The following is a 25,654-nucleotide window of genomic DNA, read 5'->3' as shown; positions in this document are numbered from 1 at the left end:
TGAACCAAGTTGCTACTTCTTTGTTTTTTCAAGACCTACACGTTGGAAGCAAGAAAAATGAGTTTTGAATGAAAAAAGGCTATGGTTTTGGTAATATAAGCTTCCTCCTCTTTGTTGGTCCTTGAATGAATATGAATACTTGATGATAAATGTTCTTAAGCCATTAAAGGAAGTAAAAGAGGTGGTTGATGTGTGTTAATGATACATTAACTCAAAGCCAAGGAGGAAGAGAAGAAACTAAGAATGTGTTTACTTTGAAGAGCAAGAAACCAAGGAGAGAGAAGGTGTGAGCACCAAACTTGTAAGTACAAGTTTCCAATCATCCTTTGATTTACATTATATGCATGTATGTATGTTAGGGTTAGTTGTGGATGAATGTATACATGCTAAGTTATTTATGGATGAATTGTAAGCATGCTAGCTAGTTGTGGATGTATATGCTAGGCAAAGCTTGACTATAGGGCATTGATATAAGCCCAAATTTACTGTATTCTTTATTGAGTGCTTAGTGGGTTCTAAGCACCGGGAGTGGGTGCTACACATTGTACCGACACTGCGAGTGCCATCTCAGTTTCAGCTTGAGAAAATTAGGTGTGGGTGCTCCCAACTATGGGTGCAGTCAAAAGTAGTGTATTGAGTAGGTACGAAGCCTTTACAGGCACCACTCCGGGGATGTAGGTAAATTGCTGAACCTCGTAAAAACCCTATGTTATGGGTGCTTGTTGTTTGCATTTTATATTAAAGTGCGTGGAATGTGGAATGGGTGTACACACTTGGAAGTGCTTATGAGAAGCTGAGTATGCATACGACTGTGTGCAAACAGGGACAGGTATATCAGGTTTTTCTTAGCCAAACATCAGATAGGTTTTTGGAGATCAGAATTAGACTCACTGATTCACCCACCTCTAAGTGACTGTCGGGTTACAACAACGTGATCGAAGGGAGGATCAACCTGCCCAAATCATCATGACCATTTCTAGGGGACCCGCAGGAGGAGGTGATTCCAAGACAGCAAGACAGAGCTATGCTCGGGAAGTGTTTTACACCGAACACCTGACCAAGATGGCCAAGAGTGGCTACGTCATCACTTTCAATGATAGGAATGTAAGGGGAAATTACCTCATGATGATGCTATGGTTATAAACCTTTGAATAGGGGCACTCAAGGTTGAGAGGGTGTTGTCGATAACGATAGCTCGGCAGACATTATGTTCTGGGAAGCATTCCAGAGGATGGAGCTGGAGGAGAAATACTTGAATTCAGTTACCACCCCGTTGTACGGCTTCATAGGATCACCTGTTCAACCAAAAGGGATGATAGAGCTCCAGATCAGCACTAGTTCAAGTGAGTTGCAAAAGTCTGTTATGGCTAATTTTTTAGTGGTTGATATTCCTTCAACATATAATGTCATCTTGGGAAGGCCAAGCCTCAACAACTTCAAAGCAGTAGTCTCTACATACCATCTCAAGATGAAGTTCCCAATGGAGAGGGGAGTTGGAGTCAAGAAGATGCTATGTGAATACCCTCAAAGAAACGAAGAAGTCGAAGGACGTCCTCGTGTTGGAGGTTGACGACCAGAGAAAGGAGACTGAGACCAGAAGGGGAGAGCCGACAGAGGAGATGGTCCCTATCAACCTTTCTAATGATGTCTCCAAACAAATTTTTATAGGAGCGTCTTTACAGATTGAAGAGCTAGAACGACTGGTCAAGCTGGTACACTCCAATGCGAATCTGTTCGTATGGTCACCATGGATATGAAGGGCATCAACTGACAGGTGATCGAGCACAAATTGAACACAAACCCCGCATTCTGACCAATCAAGCAGAGAAGGCAGACTTATGGACCGAACAAACAGGTCACCATTCATGAAAAGGTAGAAAACTCCTCAAGGTCGGATTCATAAGAAAGATCTGGTATCCCGAATGGGTGGCAAATGTTGTATTTGTGAAGAAATCCAATGGCAAATGGCACATGTGCGTTGAATTCACCAACCTCAATAAGGCTTGTCCCAAAGATGATAACCCGCTTCTGAGAATCAACATGTTGATCGACGCCACGGTAAGTCATGACCTTATGAGCTTTATGGACGCTTATTATGGATATAATTAAATCGAAATGAGCAAGGATGACCAGCCAAAGACCACGTTTGTTACGGAGAAAGGGTTGTATTACTACAATGTCATGCCTTTTGGCCTAAAAAATACCGGTGCAACATATCAGAGGCTGGTAAATCGCATCTTCAAGTCAATGATTGGGAGAAATATTGAGGTTTACGTTGACAACATGTTAGTGAAGAGCAAGAAAGCACCTGATCATGTAACCAACCTAGAGGAGGCATTTCATACACTAAGGAGGTATGGTATGAGGCTCAACCCGAGCAAGTGTGCATTTGGCATTACCTCGGGCAAGTTTTTGGGATTCATGGTGTCGAGCAGAGGAATTGAGGTAAATCTGGATAAAATACGAGCGGTACTAGAAATGGTACCACCTAAAACAATCAAGGATGTACAACAGCTAACGGGTAGACTTGCAGCCTTAGGTAATTTCATCTCTAGTAGATATCTCCCCTTCTTCAGACTCTCAAGGGGACCAAGAAGTTCTAGTGGACTCCGATCTGCTAAGAGGCCTTTGAAAACTAAAAAGGTACCTATCCTCCCCCCCTTTACTATCAAAACCTTTGAAAGGAGATGTCTTGTAGTTGTACTTGGGGGTATCTCCGATTGCGATTAGCGCAATGCTGTTGAAGGAGGTAGAGAAGTAGCATATGCCAATTTATTATGTAAGCAAAGTCCTGGTAGACGCCGAGCTAAGGTACACTAAGGTCAAAAAAATGGCATATGCCATGATAATGGTTGCTCGCAAGCTCTGGCCATATTTTCAAGCCCACACTATCTTGGTACTGATCGACCAGCCCTAGAAAAAAATATTCTAGAGTTCCAATGCTTCGGGAAGGATTTTCAACTGGGTTGTCGAGTTAAGCAAGTTCGATGTAAAGTTTCACCTGAGGACAGAAATAAAGGCCCAAGCACTGGCAGATTTCTTGGTCAAGTGTACAATCGCACAAGGGGAGGAAGAGCAAGAGTAGCAGGCCGAGAAGAGAGCGAGTCACGAGGCCACAACCTTATGGAATCTGTTCGTAGACGGATCATCAGGAGCAGAACATTGTGGCGTGGGTGTGATCTTGATTAGTCCTATAGGGTTCCAAGTATAATGTGCCCTCTGCTTGGCTTTCTGAGTGTCCAACAATGAGGCAAAGTATGAGGCTCTTCTGGCAGGCAACAAGTTACCTCTTTCATTAGAAGTACAGAGGGTCTCCATCCACAGTGATTCCCAGCTGGTCGTGCAGCAAGTGATAGGAGAGTACGAGGCTCAAGCTGACCGTATGGGAGAGTATGTGAATGCTATGAAAAGTTTGCTAGCAACCTTTGAAGCAACAAGCATCACAAGGATTGCGCGCATGGAGAACACACTAGCAGACGCATTATCAAAACCGGTCACCTCACCATGCTCGGATATAAACCCTCCCATTTATGTTGAAGTAGTGCCTCATTCCAGTTTGGTCAAACATGATGTAATGGAGATTACTGAAGACAACGACTAGAGAAGCCCGATCATATCCTTTTTGAAAGAAGGGACGCTACCATCTGACCCCAAAAAGGTGCACCGGGTCCAACATAGATCAACCAGGCTTGGGTCATTGACAACGGTTCTCTGCTCAGAAGGTCCTTCGTAGGACCCTTCCTTAAATGCCTTGGTCGTAAAGATACGGATTATACCCTAAAAGAGGTCTACGAAGGAATTTGTGGCCAGCACCTCGACGGTAGGGCTCTGGCCCACAAAATCCTATGGCAAGGGTTCTATTGGCAAAGGATGGCAAAGGACTCCATAGAGTATGTGTAGAAATGTGTGAAATGCGCGAAATGCCAATACTTTGCTCCTGTGTCCTGACGACCTATAACCAAGCTAAGTACCTTGAGCAACCCAGTACCTTTTGCTATATGGGGGATGGATATATTGGGACCCTTACCAATTGCGGCAAAATAGTTAAAGTTTGTGATCGTAGCAATCGACTACTTTACTAAATGGATCGAGGCCGAACCTCTAGCGACCATCACCGAGGCAAAGATGTCTACCTTCTTCAAGAAATCTGTTATCTTTCGCTTCAGGATACCCCACGTCTTGATCACCGATAATGGTAAGCAATTCGACAATAGAAGTTTCAAATAATTATGTACTGAGCTGATGATCGACCATAGACAAACGGCGGTGGGACACCCACAAGCAAACTGTCTGATCGAGAATGCGAATAGAACCCTTCTTCAAAGACTCAAGAAGCGATTGGATGATGCAAAGGGTCTCTGGGCCAAAAAATTGTCAAGTATAATCTGGGCACATAAAACGACAGAAAGGGCCACCATCGGAGAAACACCCTACTCATTGACATACGGCACTAAAGCACTAAGTCCAGTAGAAGTAGGAGTCGTATCACTGCGGGTCAAATCATTCTATGAATAGGAGAACAACTCAGGGCTGGTGAACAACCTGGATTTACTGCAAGAATTGAGGGACCAAGCTTAGGAGAAGATAGAGGTGCACCAACAAAGGGTAACAAGACATTTTGACACAAGGGTCAATGAATGACACTTCCAAATCAATGATCTGGTGCTCCGATAGACGAAGGTGTCAAACCCAAGACACCAAGGGAAGCTGTCACCCAATTGGGAAGGACCATACCACATCGCAAAGATAGTGAAGCCAGACACCTATCACCTATCGACGATGGATGGGAAAGAAGTCCCGCGAGCATGGAATTCTGTGAACCTTAGAAAATTCTATCAATGAAATGTTAGCAGTTTCTCTACCAAATTTGTGAACTGATCCTACCAATGTATGTTTTATAAAAGTTTCAATAAAGACTTCTTGCAAATCTATAGCCGCATCAAAGGAAGTTCGAGCACATCAACACTCAAGCATCCCCTACAGATGGGAGCTTAAGCACATCAAAGACTTAGGAATCCCCTACAAATGGGAGCTCGAGCACATCAAGACTCGAGCATTCCCTACAGATGGGAGCTCGAGCACATCAAAGACTTAGGCATCCCCTATAGATGGGAGCCTAAGTATATCAAAGACTTGAGTATCCCCTATAGATGGGAGCTCGAGCACATCAAGACTCGAGCATCCCCTATAGATGGGAGCTTAAGCACATCAAGACTCAAGCATCCCCTACAGATGGGAGCTCAAGCACATCGAATACTTAGGCATCCCCTATAGATGAGAGCCTAAGTAAATCAAAGACTTGAGCATTCCCTACAGATGGGAGCTCGAGCACATCAAAGACTTGAGCATCCCCTACAGATGGGAGCTCGAGCACATCGAAGACTTAGGCATCCCCTAAAGATGGGAGCCTAAGTATTTCAAAGACTCGAGCATCCCCTATAGATGGGAGCTCAAGCACATCGAAGACTTAGGCATCCTCTACATATGGGAGCCTAAATATATCAAAGATTCAAGCATCCCCTACAAATGGGAGCTCGAGCACATCAACACTCAAGCATCCCCTACAAATGGGAGCTCGAGCACATCGAAGACTCGAGCATCTCCTACAGAAGGGAGCTTGTGCACATCAAAGACTTAGGCATCCCCTACGAATGAGAGCCTAAGTATATCAAAGACGCAATCATCCCTTACAGAGGGGACCTCGAACATGAAACTCAAACATCAGGCATAACAGAACGATTTGTACACAATTCCATTTCTATTAACAAGAAACAAGAACACCGTACAGAAGGATTACGGAGGGAAGTATAAAAGAAAAGAAGAAGAGATAAAGTATAATCAACAGAAGGCTCGTCCACAACAGAAGGCTCATTATAAGATTCATACATAAGAAGATCAGGAGGAGCACAATCATCAATAGTGGCTTCAAGCCCGGGAGGAACAACGTTGACGATATGATCATTCGTAGGAGTATCCGTAGGAGCAGGCGACACCAGAGGAGCTTGACAACCAGATAAGGGAGCTGAGAGAGGGACGTCCACTGCAACACTCTGTGGGTCTGAAGAGAAAACTTCCTTTGTGCTCAACCTTTGCGCAGGAGCAACTTCAACTTTTAAAAGCCTTGCCTTCACCCACTTAGCGGAAAAGGCATCCAGGTTAATTTTAGGATTGACTTGCTCTGCTTCCCCGCGAACTCGCAGCATGCCTTGGAGATACAGCTTTACTCCAGCAAGGCCCACATCTAGTTTATATTCCTGTGACTGCTTGTAACTCTGTATCACCCTGCCCTCACTTGCCACAACACATGCCTTGAGAGATGCCAACTGTTTTCTCTCAGTATCACAGGTAGTGGACAGAACCATCACCTTTTTTACCTCTGTGTCGAGCTCATTACATAGGCGATGGATCTCAAGTTCATTCCTCTTCACTAGCTCCTCTGTAGCCAGTGCCTTCGACACAGCAGCAAGCCTCTGCTGCTGTAGTTCGTCAACTTGACTTCGCAACACATGGACCTCCTCCTCCTTATGGTTAACTTGTTCCTTTGATCCCTGCCTCTCCCTTTCCACTACATCTAAAGCCTCTGCTAATTGGGATGCTTGTGCCCAGCTCTCGTTGGCCTTCTTCTCCGCATCTTGAATTACACTATAGCATTCATCAGCACAAGTAAAGAATTCTCCCAGTAAAGCTTGACCCTGAGGACAAGACAATTACTTAGTAAATAATGATAAAAGGGGAAAGGAGAGGGGGAAGACAAGAAGACACTTACCTCGGCCACATACGTGAAGGCTTGACCAAGGAGCTCGTAAAACCTGGTTCCCCTATAAAGTGCTCTATCCTTGGGCAGTGAACTCTCTATGACGACGGTACGAGCATACTCGGGATTGTTAAAAATAGACTGCTCCATTGTAAACCCATATTGAGGTACATACAACTCCCCAGTGGCAGTCTCCTTTCCCTTCAAATGATGACGGGCTACATTTTCTGAGCCACTGTCCTCAGTTGCTCGAGCCGCTCTTAACACCCGTGTCTAAAATCTCCAAGCTCTGCGTGGGAGAATGCCTTTGAGGCTCATCTTCGGCCTGGATCTCTAAGGGGAGGTCACAGTCCCCTTCCCTATGTAGATGTTTCTTTGAAGTCACCCGAGCAATCGGAAGATCATCATCAGAATCTATTTGGACTCCAGCAGGAACCACATCATCATCACGGTCAAGAACATTACTCGGACCAACCATGATATTTAATCTGTCACCTCCCTGACCACCAGGATCAGCATCAGCCTCTAGATTGGCTTCTTCCTCCAACGCTAAGTCTATAATGTTAAGCATGAAGGTCGGATCCATTAGTGTTGTATAAAAGAAGACCTAGTTATTAACGATAAAAAGCAACAACATAGAGACGATCAACACAAACTCAACGTACTACAAAGAGCTTACCCGGACTTAGATCATACCATAATAGGTATTGGTCCTGATATAAGTGTGAAGCAAGGACCACTCGAGCATTGCTGGTAGCTTATTAAGGTCACCTTTCGCCTCAAGCTGCAGAGTAGGTCTCTTGTTCTCCTTCGCCATGTTCAACAACGACCACTAGGTCAAGATATTAAATGGCTCCACAGGGCGAATAAAGAAAAAACTGTCCTTCCAATAAGATACAGAGGTTGGTATCCCATTAGTGATCTGGTAATCATTCTTCCGACGATGAAAATAAAACCATCCAAGGAACATGTTTTGTGCCGACAGAATGAAAATAGCAACAAAGAGACTAAGGGTAAGCTCAATTCCAATGTCGGTTAACCTAATAATAAAGCCCAGCAGACTCATCCAGGAATTAGGAACAAGCTGCGCGAGCACAAGTCCATAGTGCCGAAGCACTTGACAGATAAAGGGATGAAGAGGAAAATGTAGGCCATTTATTAGAGCAGCCTCGTAGACATAGAACTCCCCTTCACTGGGGTTATTGGCCCTTTCCAAAGCCCTGGGAATGTGCAACTCCATAGAGGCAGGAAGGTAGTACAACCTACGAAATTTCTCCAGGTCGGCTAGCGATATCCGAGAAGCCACCTCCCCAATGGACAAACCAATGTTGGAATCTCGTGGCCAGGACGAAAACTTTGGCCGTGGTCTTCTCGTGGCCACGATTTTCCTCCTAGGAACACGGCGTTCGCCACTGACAACCCTTAAAACCTAATGGGGCATCCCAACCACTGACTCAGATGACCTCAAAGAGGAAGAAGAAGATGACTCTGAAAAACTTGCAGGAGGAGAAAAGGACGACCCTGACGTCCTAGATCCCATACACTAACCTACCAAAACAACAAGAACATAGGGTCACTTACCAGCGTAACTTAAACTGTGACGACTGGAAGGGGAAGAGGTGATACGCTTCTGGCTCGAACATTAGGGACCTCAAGCACAAGCACTCTGCAGCTGAAGTAATGTGCAAATGAGAGAAAACTTGAGCTTAAAACCTTCAAACGGCAGTAGGTGGGCAGACATGATCCCCTATCTGCTACTCTGACGCTTCGATAATGGAGCCTATTCACTAGCTTGACAATTCAAAAAACCCTAGAGAAAGCACAAACGTCAACGCGACCTCACCCTCCCGTTCGATGGAAGATAATCAATGCCCTAGAAAGAGCATGTCTGTCACGATCCATGGCCCATCCGTACGGCCCAGTCCCCACTTGCCACATCACTGCACGCGAGGAACCCTTCATTAATGATCGGACGACAACTGCTGTCATTTCACCGCCATCAAAGCAGGATTACCAACAAGCAAAGACAGCCACCATAGAAGCCCAAAGGACACTTTTAAGGATTTTACTCCTCGAGCTCCTATACTAGAAGCTCAAGGAGTGGGGGGCATATGAAATACCATATATATACGCCAAGCACATGGACCAACCACTAGCCATATGGTCGTGCATGTTACGTCGACCACATGGACCAGCTGCTAGCCCTATGGTCGTGCATGTCACACCGAGAACACGGACCAACCGACAGGGTCGAACATGCGACACATCACCCTCATGAGTCAAACAACGGTCGTAGAGGCCAGGGTGCCTCAAGCACTCCCAAGGACCCTTCATACCCCATGGATTTATTATCCCTCAAAATGGCTAACCATAGTCAAACGGTTTCTTATCTCCAAATCAACAAGACCATGGTAAGGTTTACTTGACCATCAACCAAGTTAACCCCGTTGGAGCACCTAACTATGGTCAGGTAGACTGTTAAAGGATTAACTTGGGTTGAGTTAACCGTTAAGATATGGTGCCAGGTTGGCAACCCCATGTTGATCTAATCTTACAAGGAAGGGACATGTGGAGATGCTTTAAGTAAAATGGACCAACGAAGTGAGGACCCTAACTTTCTATATAAAGAGTACTCACTACCCAACGTAGGTAACATTCTCAATCATCTGAATATCCTCACTAAGATGATTACCCTAAGGTCTAACTTGAGCATCAGAGCTTGGTCCCAGAGCCTCCTCCGGACCAACAACTAATCTGTGTTGTGCAGGTCCAAGCAAATTGGGATAGAGCACCAACAGCTTGGTAAGCAAAAAATGCAAATAAATAGAGAGCATGCAACCAGCGGGTAAAGCCAATATATGAAGGCCAAAAGGAAGCTGAATAAACACATTTTTTAAATAACAAATTCTTGATTTGGAGAAATCGCATTCCTATCAACTGTTTTTGGTAAGCTGCTTTTGTACGTGGAAGGTGATAACTCAAAATAGAGGATGTTGAGCAATACCATGTTAATTAAGAGAAGGGGAAAAATAGTCATTTCAGGATTCCACGAGATGAAACCAACCCTCTTATATATAGTGAATCGGATTGAGTCGACAGAAGATAGAAGTCAGTAATTACTCGAGCTACAGAGAAAGCAAAATGAGAAAAAAAAATTGTCAAAAGCGAAGTGTCTCATTCCTAATGGGTTTCTAACTGAGATTGAACCTGGATACCTTCTATCCTTTTTTTCCCCACTTCTGCGTCCCCAACCGTCGGGGTGGGGGGAGGAGGAGAATACACCTGAATCATGTTAAGCTTAAATGACCCTGAATGGTGGAAGGATAGGACAAATATGACCACAAAATTATTAATACACAGCATATCAGATCTACTGTGGAACCATAGGAGCGGCGGCAAGCATGGCCAACTTCGGACAACTTGATCTGTGCTCTAGCAAGGATAGCCAAGAGTGCATTCTGTGTCTTTCCAGGAGACCATCTTCCTTCTATCTCTTCCCCTAAAAGATCTAGAAAGAATTGTTCCACTAACTGGCTTGCACAAACCAACATCAACCACTGAAGTACCCTTCCTCGTTTGAGAACATGGGGATTCCTGATCCATGAAAAAGTCAAACAGCATCGCAAGAAAACACACTTGATGAGCCAAGATGTAGTTTTCATAATCACAAGGCAGCATCTTAAGAATGTGAAGATTGACCTGGGATACAAACAGGGAAAACATGAACCCAGCAAAGAAGGAAAATAAAAAACAAAATACAGAGGAAAAAAAAAATAACATAGAACCTTTTGATCGGTTTCCAGTCTTAACATTTGCTTATTTCCATAAAAAAAAAAAATATATATATATATATATACATATACACAGAGAGGATGCTCTCACAACTATTTCTAAAATTGGCATTCCACTTATATCATTATACAAAAAATGAACCATTAGGTCCACATATGAAGGGTGGAAATTATTAAATGAACCTAGGGAACAAGGACCACTGATACAGGGTGTTTTGATGAGCTACTTTCAGTCAGGAGAGGGAAAAAAAAAAAGCAACACAAGTGTCAGCGTCACTGTCCAAGTTGGATAATGGGATATTTCACCAAGCAAAATTTTGAAAAAATTGAACACCCTTTTCATTTAAAAACAAAACAAAACAAAACCAAAAGAAAAAACAAAAACAAAAACAAAAACAAAACCAAAAACAATAACAAAACAAAACAAAACCAAACCCAAAAAAAAAAAAAAAACTAAATCTTCTTGTTACATAGAATGAAACTACTAAAGGGAATTTGGCAACTTGGCAAGAACAGAAAGTGACGGTATAAAACAGCATTGGCGATATCACCATTCCATATAGTTTTGAAGAAGCTCACCAGTTTTATGCAATGAAAAAACAGCCATATTTATTCTGACCAGACATAAGCATGATATAGACATTTAAGGGGGTGAAACGGATTTACCTCTGCCTCCATGGCACGGAGTTCATTGAACCATTCAGAATCATTCCTCTCATAAGAACTTTCTCCAGGAAGAGCACCATACAAGCCAAGAGTAAACACAGGAGGCCTTAGAGGATATTCCATGCTGATCTTGACCTGCCATTTAAGAAAACACAAGAATTAAAAATAGAGGATGCAACGAAAGAATACAAACAGAAAGAGAATAAGTTTAGCTACCTTGGCTTCTAAATTTATAGCCCTCTCAGTTTTTTCTATTTTCCTGTTTAAAACCAAGCAGAACTCTTTTACTCCATAGTCCTCCCATGAAACCATCTTATGGCATCCCATATTTGCTGCACTTTCTGGCTCTCGCTCAAACTGTGAAGCCTCATCCAAATCACTCCCATCATCCAGTGTAAGTTCTGAATCCTCATCATTTTTCTGGAAACTAAGAGATTTTGTTTTGTTAAAAGGAGGAACAATGCTCTTTGAAAGCAAAACCAGGCGTCTAGAATGCTCGACATCAGTCACTTTTGAGACGGGGATCTTAGCATCTGGGAGCTTAGTGTCATTTATGATGGTTGGAACATGAACAACAGCTGGTAATTCCCCATCTTCCCTTGCACTCTCCATCTCTTCCCTCAGTGTACAAGATCTTCCCTCGGTATCAAGGTCCAAAGGTTCTGCCACTTGTTCCAGAGCAACAGCAGACAAAGACGAAACCTGATGAGGTGAGGGGCCCACAGATGACCAACTTTGCAAATTGCACAAAGGATTATGCGAGGCCCATGGAACATTTTCATAAGCCAATGGAGGCCATTTAAGCTTCATTAAAAAATCAAGCTGTTCCCTGTAAGCCAAAAGAATATTTTGAACTTTCAAATTAACTCAAACCTTATCACATGGGCAAAAGAAACACTAAACTCATAAAAATAACATTTAAAAAGAAAAAAAAACCATTAAAATAAAAAGGCACATCAGATCCAAAGTCCCCACTAAAATGCATAACAATGTAACCACACTTATCATGAAAATTTTTCTAAAAAAACTGAAAAAAAAAATTCCTCAGCACCAAAGATGACTATAAGGGCCTATGTCCAGATTGTTGTAGCACTTTGCTGTACTCCTGAGAAGTTTAGTCTATTAAATTTCCCAACTGTCCAGAACTCCAAACTATACAGAGCGGTGACTCACGCAAGCGCCGTCTGAGCCTTTTTCCGAGATCGAATTCTCTGCACAACTGTATGTACCCGATTCTGCTGGCGATAAAGAGACAGGCCAGAAATCACTGAAGCACTTTTAACTGTTTCACTGCCTGGAGTTTCAGAGATAGTAAGCAGAGGAGAAACCTCTGGCAAGAAATCAATTCCTGCCAAATGCTGGGCCCATGTATACGGACGTGAGGTCCTCTTTTCATCAAAAGTAACAGCATCACCAGCAATGAGCTTAGCAGACTGCATCATATCATCCATAAATTGTAATAGTCAGAGAGGGTAAAAACAGATACATCCATCCATACATGAAGAGATTTGATGACATGCACAGGCAAACATTACCTGGTGAGGAAGCTCAATGCCAGTGTCACTGGGGAATAAGTTGCATAAGATGTTTGTGTCGGGTCCTTCATGGGACCCTTCAATCCCAACACATACAACATTCAGCTTCAGCAAGTATTCAAACCTCAGACTGATCAGTTTTGGTGGCTTGGAATTGGAAACCTCCTCATCATATATATGGAGGATGATTTTAAGAGGATGGGATTGATAGATTCCAGCTTGTTCCAGGCTCTCCCTTCCAGGAACCTTCTTCGGTCTCTTTCTTCTTCTCTGGCCATCATCATCCTCATCAGGTGCATCATCTTCCAACCTGTAGGTCTCTATATTCGTAGATGTACCTGGTTCATGGACACAATTATTTGATGTTCAAGACTTACAAAATTTGGAATTTATCAAGACATGGATAGGCTGGCAACAGAGTCAACCAAATAAGTTGAATAATTCAATGAAATAGTCAAAAAAATGTTCGATGAGAACCCACATGGTTGATCACCTACCATTGGGTGTCACTATCGATTCTATAGTTAGAGAAAAGCAAAGGAAAATCAGTTGGAGAGAATCTGAAAGGCCTTACTAACAAATTTTTCAAAAAAAAAAACTAAAAACTTCTGGCAAAAAAAGTCACTGTCTAAAGAGTCGAGAAAATTAAATGGTCATTTATAGGACCAGATAAATATTTGAAGTGGTAGTGAATTTACCAGCATCTTTATTTGCCTGCTGTTGGGCAAAAGCCTGAGCATCCTTCATACTTCCTAATATCTCCATATCAATGTTCTCTCCAAAAGCTTCCTTCTGAGCCAATAACTGGGAGTAGATCACATAGAGAGGAGGTGGAAGCAATTCTGCCGAATGGTGCTGCTTCAATTTCTTTGTATGCAGGACACCTAGCTGATGCTGCACTGGCAAGGATGCTTTCTTAACAGACTTCAGGTGTGAAGGGAGACTTGACAAGAACTTCTTGCGGTTCGCAATGGTCTCTAGTAGACTTTTCTTGTGCTGCTCCAGTTTCTCATTAAGTTTGCAGAGTTCTTTTCGCTGTTTCAAAGGAAAAGATACATATTAATCAACCATATCCAGAGTGAAAAAAATATTATAGAACCATGATTTGTTTCTAAAAGGCTCCACTAATATCAAAATAAGAAAATTTTACAATCAATCATAGTTGTCAAGGCGTCGCCAAGAAGTCGAGGCGGCCTAGTTGGGGTCTGGGCAACAAGGTGCCAAGACCCAATAAAAACAGTTTAAATATCAAATTCCAAAAGGGTAAAAAGTCAACCCTCCAGTCCATGAACAAAAACTGAATTTTTTTATTGTAGGGGTGATTTTCAACTTTCAAATGCTTGGATTTTTCTGAATTCTAAAAATTTCATAAATCTTATCATGGCAAAAATAAAGCATTGCTAAAACCAAAATCTGTGGTAAAACAATCTTTTGTTTTGATGTCCATAAAATTCTTTTCATTCAGGCAATTTTAACAGCATTCGTGCATTTTAAAATAAGTTCGACCGGAACATTACTTTGTCATTACGACTTAGAGTTAAGTAAACTTAGACTTGTTGGAAAGCTGGTTTTGTGCTCTACCTAATTCAAAAGTCTGGTGCAAAAATAAAATCATTTGAGCACTCAAACTTATTAGAGAACGAGAATATTTCTCTAAATATGATGTTTTATGACTTGATTTTTTATGACACAAGGTATATGTAGCACATACTAAATAATGTTAGAAAAGAGGTAAAATAAAAATAATACTTGGACTATGTTAGAAAAGAGGGCAAAATAAAAATGATACTTGGGTGACTTAGATGCCTTAGCGGGCGACTTGTTGCCTAAGCATTTAGACAGCCCTCCACCGCCTACGTTCACCTTGACGTTGTGACAACTATGGCTGCAAGGTAGTATGAATGGACTGGACATCAGAGGGAGTGAAATCACTAAAATCTTGAACGAAGTGGATATCCTAAAGCAAGCCTGGTCTCTAGAAGCTAATGAAGTGTGGATGGGATGGCTTCAAAAGAATTTGATTCAAATAAGGAACTTCCAATGAATGTACAGTTTCCAAAGCTTTTTGACCAATAAAAATTGTTACTTCATATAAAAAAAGGTTTCCCCTCAACCCATTGTTTCCAAAGCTTTACACCAAATTACTTCCTACAACAAAACCCATATTCATACATCCATGTTCATTCAAACTAAATCATTAATTTTCAAATATTTTATAATTATTCTAAGGGGAAATTGTTTTTGTGGGGGAGCGTGGCCCCTACGCCCAAACAAATGGGTGGGCAAAATGACCACCACTCGCCCCCATGAAATGCAAAATGATGCCCCAGCTGATGCTTCCTCGTGTGCTCCCATTGGTCCCCACACACGTGCAGGAGCCAAACTCCCCCACAGGGAATACTTCCCCTTATTCTAAATAAACTACTTCTACTATAAGAGTGACCCCCTGTTCAAATTTTTCGAGATTCTCGTGCAAAACACTCGAAGGGTATTCAACATCCAGACCCCATGTTACATTTAGAAGTAAAACTAGATCAAGACCTTTTAAGAATATTGGAACATGGCAGCTTGGCAAAACACATGCCATTTAAAATATCATAGGGCAAACAACTCTCTTTTTTTATTTACAAGTTATTTTCCTGAACTGTTGCCAACTTTAATCATCAGAATGACTAACCAAATAAATAACCAGACACTCACTGTGAGGCGATTCTGACATCCCAAATAGTCGTCTACCATGGGATACTGGCAAACCGTTCACCATCATACCATGGTAGTGAGTATTCTTATTTTTAAGGTTTTTTTTTTTGGAAAAAGAATAAAACCATGTTTCCTCTGATGAATAACTTATATCATTAGACTCCTTCTCTACCCCCTCCAAGGGAAACTCAATCCCTCTCTTGATGATGACAGCAGTAACAACATAAAGAACAATGCTGGCTTACCCGATATTACAAGCATATCTGATACCCTGAATCACTGGGAAACCCCTTCTCTGCAGATAGATAGTATGCCAGTTTTGGAGATCCAACATTCCCCAATACACTATAAAACCATTCTATCTACAGATCCAGTAGTTCACAAAAAACCTAGTTGATTCAGTCCAGTTAACAATACCACCTTTTTATCAACATAAGTCCCATCTAATGCTCTCAAGCATATCAATCTTGCAAATCAGTATTTGCAGCTAAAATATTAGACAAACATCAATAAAGTGTTCTAGAGTTAGGAACATTAATATTTGAATTTTACATATCTAACTTTACAATCATTTTATTATCAAGGAGTGAAGAAACGGTATCAGAGGTTAGATTAGTGGCCACATATCCTTATACACAGCAGCTGATATTGTTCCTTATTTGCAGAAGATCTGCTGAAGTTTAGTGTATCGGCTGGGTTGCAGACCGTCCCAATACTATCTATCTATCCATAATGCAGAAGCAAGATCAGATGTGTTTAATCTCAAAATCAAGGCTTGGATTTGTATTCTGTTAATTGGTAGCATTGTAAAATCATGGGCTAAACCTCTGCCAAACCATAGGACAATTTTTAAACTAGAAGTAGTTTAGTTTTTTTGAACTTGTCTGTGGGGCCCAATGGTTAGACGTGTAGGAGAGTGGTAATAGTTTCTTTTATTAGTAGTTTACTTGGATATGGTCTGTCCAACTGTCCAAATTGTGGGGACAAAATAATATTAGTCTAAGAGTCGTAATGTTAGAAGTTAGCTTACATTTTAAAGTTATTATTGGATAGGTAATGAGATTTTCTTTTCTATAGATATGTAACCATCCCCACCCCCCACCCCCCACCCCCCCGGGGAAATAAATATTAGTCTAAGAGTCATAATGTTAGAAGTTAGCTTACTTTTTAAAGTCATTATTAGATAGGTAATGAGATTTTCTTGTCTATAAATATGTAACCCACCACCCCCACCCCCACACACCCAGATGATGGATTTTGGAATGGGTATGATTTGAAATGGTTAAGCTGATTAGTTCTCTCTCTCTCTCTCTCCACCTCTCTCGGTAAGTTCGATTTCCCCCTTCTTTCTTTAATCGATTCCTGATTTCAGTCCTTATTCTCTCTCCCATATTCTCTCTCCTATAAACAGCAGAGCTTGTCTTCTCTCGCTTTCACCTTCCTTTTAGAAAGCTAATTTCCTAATCCTATATTACGATTCTTCTAATTTCCTAATCCTATATTAGGATTCTTCTTCCCTGTTATCTCATCCACAACACCCATGATCACCCTTTTCCTTCTCTCAACCTACCTCATCAATCTAATATTTAAGCTATTTAATTTCTCAATTTTGAATTGGAAGTCAATTACATGGTTTTAAGTATCGGTGTGTATCATACCATATCAGCCAATACGTATCGGCATCAGTAGGCATCAATACGATACCCATTGATACGTTAAAGATATTTTTTTAAAAATTTAGTATCGAACAGTATCACACCGTATCGTACGGTACTCATTGATACACATGAAAGGGCCCAAATTTTTGTTTTTCCATTTGTACCGGTACGTATCAAGCTGTACCGAACTGGCAGAACCCTCTTTTAACATATCAATCACAAAAGAACAGAACCACATGTGATTTTTTGGGACATCTTGGACTTGAAAAATAGTCAAAAAAATCCATCATTTTGCTTCAAATCACCAGAATTGTGAACAGACGCTGTGAGGTGAGTTTTATGGCATTTTCTCTTCAAAATTACCCCTAGAAAACGATTCCCTAGAAATAATTCGGCAGGGGAATAGCCCCCTATGCATGGGGCCACCTGCCCACAACCCCCGCAGCCAGTTGTACTTCTTGGATTAAACTGAGATCAAGCTTCACCAAGACACAGGTAAGTGCACATCATCATCCTAGTCACTCCAATTCTTAAAGAACCTCATCCTTTATAACAATTTCAATTGAATGCACTTCTCTCTCAATATGGTGTTATCCACTTTAGTGTTTATGCATGATACATGTAATATATTGCTTAGTGTACGCATGATACATATATGAAACCTCATCCTTTCGAACAACTTCAATTGAATACACTCAGTGTTCTCTATTTTAGTGTTTATGCATGACACATATTGCATACTGTTTTTTTATGCTTTTTTTATGCATATGAGTATAAAAATGTGTATCATGTCCATTTATGTGCGTATCTTTAGTGTATCTCCAATATGATACCCTCCGATACGTATCTTAAATTTAGCCGACAGGTCCCGATACTGTAATCCTTGGTTAATTATTGAAATCAAGAAATTATTTTGTAAATTCTGACTATTGTAGATCTAGGATCAGATCGGGCCACATCAACCATAAGATCTGAATCTTTTTTCTCCTTAGTTGGCCCTGCAGATCCGTCTAAATTGATCTGCATCAGCCTAAGCTGATCCCAGTTTTTGAAACCTTGTCTAAGTTTCACATCCTTCTTTTCTTCTATGATTTCAATCTATCAACAGTTTGCAGTTTTTTAGCTTTTGTTTTTAATCTTTTATTTCAGGTGCAATATTTTGGTTTTTCTTTTCCTTTTCTTTTTTCCGCTTTTTTTCTACCCTTCCTGTTCAGATAAAGGTCTCTCTCTGTTGACCCCATTCGTAGCCCACTTAATATGCTAGCCAATTAGCAGAACTCATCCTCCAGATAAGAGAAATATTCCCAGCAGTGGAAGGGGTTCTGACTTTTCTGATGAATTCAAAATATCCCCAAGGGCCTCCTGAGATAGAAGGCAACCACTTAATAAGGCCACATAATCTTCAATAATCAACTCAGATATCAGATCAGTTCACCTTTTAGCTTGGAAAACTCCTCAATGGGACCAATAAAATCCAGTAAACCCCAGACCGAAAACAGCTAGTCAGCTTCCCCGATGCCCGTCACATATTAAATGAGCAGGTATATGTCAAATTAAATCACATAGTTGCTACAAGATAGTTTCTGAAGACGAGAATAAAAAAAAAAAACTCACAATTGACTTCCTAAGTGCATCGGCTGAAATGTCAACTAATTGAAAATCGTTTTCTTAAATATCCATGTGAAACTTACAAAAAAAAATTTGTTACTACCTGACAAAGCTTTGTGTACTCAAGTTACCTGGAAAAGCTCGAAATTGAGTCTCTGTAACATGATATTATGCGAACTATCATTTGACATCACAGTTCCTTTAATTTCTTCAGGTGCACTACTGAAAAAATCTTCCTCAGGTACAAGTTCAATATCTGGATGCTTCGACTTAAAATCTTTGCAAGCCTTTATGGCCTTCAAATAGTGATTTTTCTCATATAACAAGTTGTGAAGCTGCAGGGTAGTAAAGTCTACGGGTGGCTTGGCACGTTCTGTTTCCGCTTTTACATGATCTTCTTCAAGCAAGATGGAACGATTTATCTACAAGCAAATTTGTTAGGCCAAAGAAGACTGTGAGGAACTATCAGATGAAGAAAATAAGCCTATACATTCTGATTAATGCATTAATCAACAGAACTACATGGCACATAATGGTAGAAAACAAAGGCTACAAAAGTAAATGGTAGAAATATGAAAGTTGAACACATCCCTCTTAGAAGAAGGATGGGAAATACGTCTGTTCCATCATAAGTTATGACCACTCTACATTCCACAAGAAGTCAAATTGAGACTATGTGGGCTGACGGGACAATATGGACATCAGTGGAACACCAAATCTCTCACAAGGAAGGATAATTACGAACATGTATCCAGTTCTAAAACTTTCTTTCACGATAACATTAATAAAGGATGTAAGGACTAGTGGTAAATGAGCTTGGGAATGCATATTATAGGAAAACAAAAGATTTCAAATATGTTGGAATCATTGACATAATATTATGTATTTAAAATTAACAATGGAACCAGGGTTCAAGAACTCGACCGAGACGGTCGAAATTTCGCAGGTTTCAACCGTATAGCAAGAGGTCAAAACCATATGGCCTGTGACTTTAAAAAATCACAGATTTCGACCCTGTATCAACCAGTTTCAACCAAAAATCCCATGTTTCGACCGAAACATAGGAAATTTCGACCAAACCACCTGGTTTGACCCTTTGGGTGGAACCAGCTCCTATATAAGTTAGTTTGAAAAGAAACCAAAGGCTCCTATTAGCAGAATTCGACCCTCTCCCCTTACTTTTTTCTCTTCGGAGTGGGAAACTTGGGGAAACAGTGAAGATTTCCACTTTGTGCCTAACAAAGTTGAATCTAATGCTGGATCTTGCTTGATCTACATAAGGAAGGCAGCTTGGACCAAAAAGGTAAGTCCCAACTTCCCAAAAAATCATTTTTTTATAGAATATAGTTGTAAATAGAGTAGATGGATATATCTAGCTTGTCTAGCACAATGGAAGCCATGAGTTTGGGATAGAGTGGAGGATCTGGGCATTGGCGTGCATCAGAATTCATTGACTCGAGCCCTAATCCAGTACATCATGGTGATAGTGGCTTTGAAAGCGCCGGATCAGCTGCATCGCATTATGGGTATCCATCATATGGTGTATATGCCGGTGGACCATCCTTCGAGAGCACCGGTTCATTTGGATATGGTAGTGGTTATGAACAATATGATGGATCTTCTTCCTCATTTGAACAGGACGGTATTTCAAGTGGTGGGCCATCTTTTGTTGATGGTATCTTTAGGTATCCATCCCAACCTTCTGTGCCATACCATAACCTATAACTGTGACTAACTCATTCCCTAGGTTGGGATACTTAACTGATGTTGATGATGCATCTTAGAGCTGGGGCAGTGACAAACAACCAAACCAATTGGGCCCAAAACATGTCATGGGACACATATGTGGTGCATTCAGAAGAGCGACTACGACATTTGTAGTGGTACGCAGCTAGTGGGATGAAACCGCCTAGACACTCTACTTGGAATTGACTTTTGAGTGGTGAGTGTTGAGTGTTGATTGTTGTCACTTGAGTGTTGAGTGTTGAGTGTTGAGTGTTGAGTGTTGAGTGTTGAGTGCTGAGTGTTGAGTGTTGAATATTGAGTCTTGAGTGTTGAGTACTTGAGTGTTGACTGTTGAGTGTTGAGAGATAACTCATGATGATGTAATATTTTTATTTATTTTGAATAATTTGTAATATGAATAATGTATTGATGTAGATTGTAGACTATATATAGTGTAGACTATGTAATTATGTAGTATAGTTTCAGAATTTCAATCAACAACTCAGCGTACATTACCAAACCTTTGGTTCACCACACAATTATGACTTCTATGTGTTTTTTTTATGAAATTAATGATGTGACTGTGTTAAAAATGTCTAAAATAGGATGTCCACAAAAATCAGGCAAAAAAAACATAGTTTGGGGGTCGAAACCTAAGTTTTCACCAAACTGGGAAAAATTCCCTAGTTCCTCGAAATTTCTCAGGTTTTGACCGAAATTTCGGTCTCCCCAAGGGTCAAAACCTGATACCTTGAACCTTGAATGGAACCAATCAAACATACCATGCATGAGACCAACTGTATGGCAACGTCTCTGTTCCAAATTACTGTTTAGGAATCAGAAACGGTCCTTTGAGTTTCAGATATTATGGAGTACATCTGTACCAACAAATGTTGTATGGTAAAACTGGAAAAAATTTATTCTGCCCTTACAGAAGAACAGAAACATGTATTGAATGCATATTAACAGAAGAATTTCTTCTAGTGGCAGTGGTGGAGGGTAGTAGATGAAGTGCGTTGGCGGTGGTGGTGTTGATGGCGATAGTGGTGGCAGTGAAGGTGGTGGCAGTGGCAGTGGCAGTGGCAGTAAGCAGCAGTGGTGGTGGTGGTGGTGGTGGTGGTGAAAGGGTCAAGAGGCTTGAGAGTTCGGAGTCGTGATATTCGTGAAAATTTCCCCTTTCATGCGCTTTGTTGTCCATTTTTTTTTCCCAGAGCTTCTTTTAGTTGTTTCTCATAACTGTTCCAAATATTTTCTTTTTTTTTTTACCCATTTCATTCCAAAAAAATACAAAGACAGACTGGACATCACATACATGTTCTGTTCCAAATGTGTTCCTAAAACTACAAAAACACCAGAAGCATTTTTCAAACGTTGCCATACGGACCCCAAAAGTCTACCAGTGGTTCTTTCTTTTCTTTTTCCCCTGATAAGTTAACAGGCATCTGCACATGCCTGCACCAATGCCATGAAGTACATGATTAACTTCGTATTTGCAGATGTTGGCAAGTGCATGTTTAAAAACTACTATTAATCTTTCATTCCCAAAAATCAAGACCTGCGTATATCGCCCCTGTCTAAGCGAGCAAGACTTTATCCATTAAACTTTCCATTTCAAGCTCAACTAGTAGCGAGACTCAACTTTAGATCCTGCAATAAGAACTTGGTTTCTTCCCCCCTTTTCTTTGGGAGAACAAGCTAGATTTAGACATGAGACCTCACGCCTCACAGTCCATATACAATACAATCAACTAATTGACCAAAAATCTTGAGCACTAAGTAATCAAATACTCGCAAGACAGTTAAATATCTTTTTCTATGCTACATTAAATTTTTGAAGAAAGAAAAAGAATATCATCCAGAAGAAGAGGATGGTATTAGGTGCTCTTTTCCCCTAAACTTAAGAAAGGTGAAAAAGGAACAAAAAAGAGTCAGAATTCAACTTACAATACTTAGAGACAAGGATGAATGAGTTATTTATTGGCTAAATTTAACTCATCAATGTTGTTCTGGAATTTAAGAATTTTCAAAAGTTAACAGTCCCAATAACTCTGTATGCCCATGTAGCAAATGAAATCACAAGAATAGCCTATTAAGTTGAAACAATTGAAAGAGAATTTGCCAAGTAAGAACTCTGCACTAAGTACATGCGTCTCTCATATATATAGACATGCAGTGAGTACAAAAAAAAAAAAGTTCATAAAATGAGTGAAAAAAATACCAATTGATTATAGGTGCACATCAAAATGTTGTTATCGATTGATATCCAATACAGTACAAGTGAACAAATATACAATATACACAAATCCTGAGGAACTGTCTTTCCCTTAAAATATCTACAAGATTCTTTCTTTAAATATCCCTAAGAAACTGAAAAAGGTATTAGATTCCATAATAAACTACACCACCTACCAAATGATAGAGGTCCATTAAAGAATTTGTTTCTCACACCACCAGAGATAACCGACACTTCACACTTGAGCCTGACAAGGTGAAGGAAAGCATTCCAGTATCTTGCACCACTTTGCATGTATGAATAGATGATCCATATTATCCTCCACTTCCTCATGGATCATAAATATCTTAGCCAAATGTGTACTCTTCTTTCCTTGACCAATCAACAGTCAACATTATAAGAAAGACTGAACTCTCATTAGACCTGGTTTTCTCCAACTCAGTTTGAGTGGAATATTTCTCCACACTGGCACGTGAGAAAATCTATTAGAAAGATTTAACAGAAATTGTGCCTCTGCTATCCTCCTTCCAATTCTTTCATCTCCACCTTCAGCTCTAACCAAGGTTTGTTCAAAGACTGGAATAAAAGGGAGCATCCTTCCATCTCTTGCACATTCGATCTCATTCCAAGTGTATGCCCACAATATTCTTCATACCTGAATCTCAAAAATATTGGCTGATGGCCAGGTCATCCTATCATTCTTTGAGCATACGTTTACAAAAGTTTTCCACTCCTATCACCCTTCCACATTATTACATTTTCCCTATTGCACAACCAAAATTTAGTTTTGATGACTGAGTTCAAGCAATTGGGGTTTGAAAAATCCTGAACTGAATAGATATTCCATTCGTAATTAGAAATCACAGCTCCAATTCCATTTGTTTTGTCCTCTTGGATTTCTAGCTTGATTAGGCCAAGCCCATGCACACATCAGCCCCAAGGACATGGCAACTCTACCATCAGTCTGGTTAAGACTATCAAAGAACTGCCCAAGTGACGCTTGCACACACACATACACAGAGGAAGAAGAGGAGAGGTGCTCTAAGCATAGTTTTATCAGCCCCAAAGACATGCCACCACCACCATTAGTCTGTTGAGATCATCATCAGAACTACCAGCAAACCTCAATCTAGCTTTCAGGGTAGATTCAAAAGGAACTCCTTTCGCTCCCACCATCCACTCATCCTCGTGTAGTGTTCCAAGTGATAGAAATGGTCTCTGCTCATTCAAAATGACCTCCAATTGGACATTGATCTAGATGGTACTCAGTGTAACCATCAAATAAAAATAAATAAACGCTAAACGCAACATGGGCTCCCAGCTTAATCTAGCCTTCATGGAAGGAATAGGCAGAAATTAATCCATTTTTTTTCGTTTACAAACTCTAGTAAACCCGTCAACGGACACATTTAACCCTTCAAGACTTGCAGTAAGGAAGGTACCAAACTAACCAAATAATAAAATCGACATATTCGTCTTCTTCTTCAAAGCACGGAAGTATTCCAACTTCTGGTAACCACTATTTCTATTATAAAAAATATTGATGGCTGGAGCGTACAGTAGTAACCTAGTCATTAGTTACAATAAGATATGAAGATCAAGGAAACTGAGAGGCGGAATTGGAAAAGAAATAATGGAGATTCTGATAACTTGGGAACCTGACGAAGATTGACGAAGTGGAGAGACATCTGAGTGACAAGTTCCCTGAGTTCCGATTTGGATCTCCCTTCCTTCTTTACGAATAGCATCTTCGCCACGATCTCCTCCATCGAAGTTCGACTCTCTTCCAGCTGTTCGTACGCCTTCTTTTCCATCTTCCGAGCCGGAACCGGTAACGCTTCTACCATTTCCTCCATTTGGCCTCTCGCGTCCTCCTGTTGCTGCTGCTGTTGTTGTAGTTCCAGTGTTCTACTTCCACAGCTCCATTCCCGTCGCGTTTTATGACTTCCTCAGCTTCTAATCCCTTGGTTTTACCCAGGGTTTTTCGGGGATTGAATCGGAACGAGGCCTAGGTATCTGGATCGGAATCGATATGAATCGGTTTGATCCAGCCGATTCCAACTAATGATAAAAAGGAAGAAAAAATGCTACACGCTGGCACAAGTACACGCTTAGACACAATGGATGTAGAAAGACCATGTTATGCCCTCATGCTGAAGATGCTGATGCACACCCTCTCATTGGCCTATGCACTGGCATGTACCTATGTCGATAAGGCAGCATTCTCTTACCCTAATAAAAAATTAAAAAATCAAAGTCACAACATAATTGACACCACCACCTCCTCTTTCGCTATCAACTCGCAATTCTTACAAATTGATTCTAAGATTTCATGGCCTTGCCTCCATCTCCGCCTCTACCGCCATCAACTCATTTTCTCCATCTTCCTCAGGAGTTGCAGGATGAACATCACCCTCATCTTCTTGAAATGTAGGTTTTAAAAAGGCATTTCTTCGCAATCCTGTTAATATAGGCTTTTAAAAGCCATCAATTTAGGGTTTTAAAAGTCGTTTCCCTAATCTACAATCCTATATGTTGAATCTAAAAGGGTAATTTATAGCGCCACCCCCTAGAGAATGCCACTATTATAAGAACATCCCCTCTATTTCACCAAATTAGACTAAGACTCCCTACTGTCAGTCACTGTTAAGTGAGCAGTTGAAATGACTTTTGTACCCTTTTCACTAAAACTCGTGTTATAACCCAAGTCCTCTTCCCCCCTACCTATACTCACCTTCACCCTACAATTGAGGCAATTTGCTTGGTCTTCATTCCTAAAACTCTCTCTTCAAACCTCAAATTCTCTTAAGCAAAGATTCCATGGCTGCCACTTCAACTTCATTAACAATACCAATCAATGCCTACAAAATAACTTCTCAACATCTACTTCAAAGAAGCTACATAGACGCACACCTGAATTTCTCTCCTCTTTCAATTTCAAGCCCAAGAACTACCCATAGTACTATAGTATCCTCTAATGCAGC

General features: G+C 40.8%; 1 protein-coding gene across 1 annotated transcript; it reads right to left on the bottom strand.

Annotated features, from left to right (window-relative positions):
• Positions 1-9,808: 9,808 nt before the first annotated feature.
• LOC122067340 (THO complex subunit 5B) lies at positions 9,809-24,624 on the bottom strand. The gene is made up of 8 exons (XM_042631166.1): positions 24,329-24,624; positions 18,844-19,134; positions 13,445-13,781; positions 12,747-13,084; positions 12,385-12,644; positions 11,428-12,040; positions 11,212-11,346; positions 9,809-10,453 (listed from the first exon to the last, which is right to left on the bottom strand). Exons 1-8 carry the CDS (start codon positions 24,524-24,526, stop codon positions 10,187-10,189), a joined length of 2,439 nt encoding a protein of 812 aa, XP_042487100.1. The 5' UTR covers positions 24,527-24,624; the 3' UTR covers positions 9,809-10,186.
• Between the last annotated feature and the right edge of the window lie 1,030 nt (positions 24,625-25,654).

The sequence above is a fragment of the Macadamia integrifolia genome, unplaced genomic scaffold, assembly GCF_013358625.1.
Source record: "Macadamia integrifolia cultivar HAES 741 unplaced genomic scaffold, SCU_Mint_v3 scaffold2850, whole genome shotgun sequence".
Classification (NCBI taxonomy): Eukaryota; Viridiplantae; Streptophyta; class Magnoliopsida; order Proteales; family Proteaceae; genus Macadamia; species Macadamia integrifolia.
The sequence above is the reverse complement of the archived record's forward strand: the minus strand, read 5'-3'. Positions and strand labels throughout refer to the sequence as shown.

Coding starts and splice junctions, on each gene's coding strand:
- LOC122067340 (XM_042631166.1), bottom strand. CDS start 24,526: ATGGAGGAAATGGTAGAAGCGTTACCGGTTCCGGCTCGGAAGATGGAA. Junction 19,135..24,328: donor ACTTCGTCAATCTTCGTCAG/GTTCCCAAGTTA, acceptor ATTTGCTTGTAG/ATAAATCGTTCCATCTTGCT. Junction 10,454..11,211: donor TCCGTGCCATGGAGGCAGAG/GTAAATCCGTTT, acceptor TTTGTATCCCAG/GTCAATCTTCACATTCTTAA.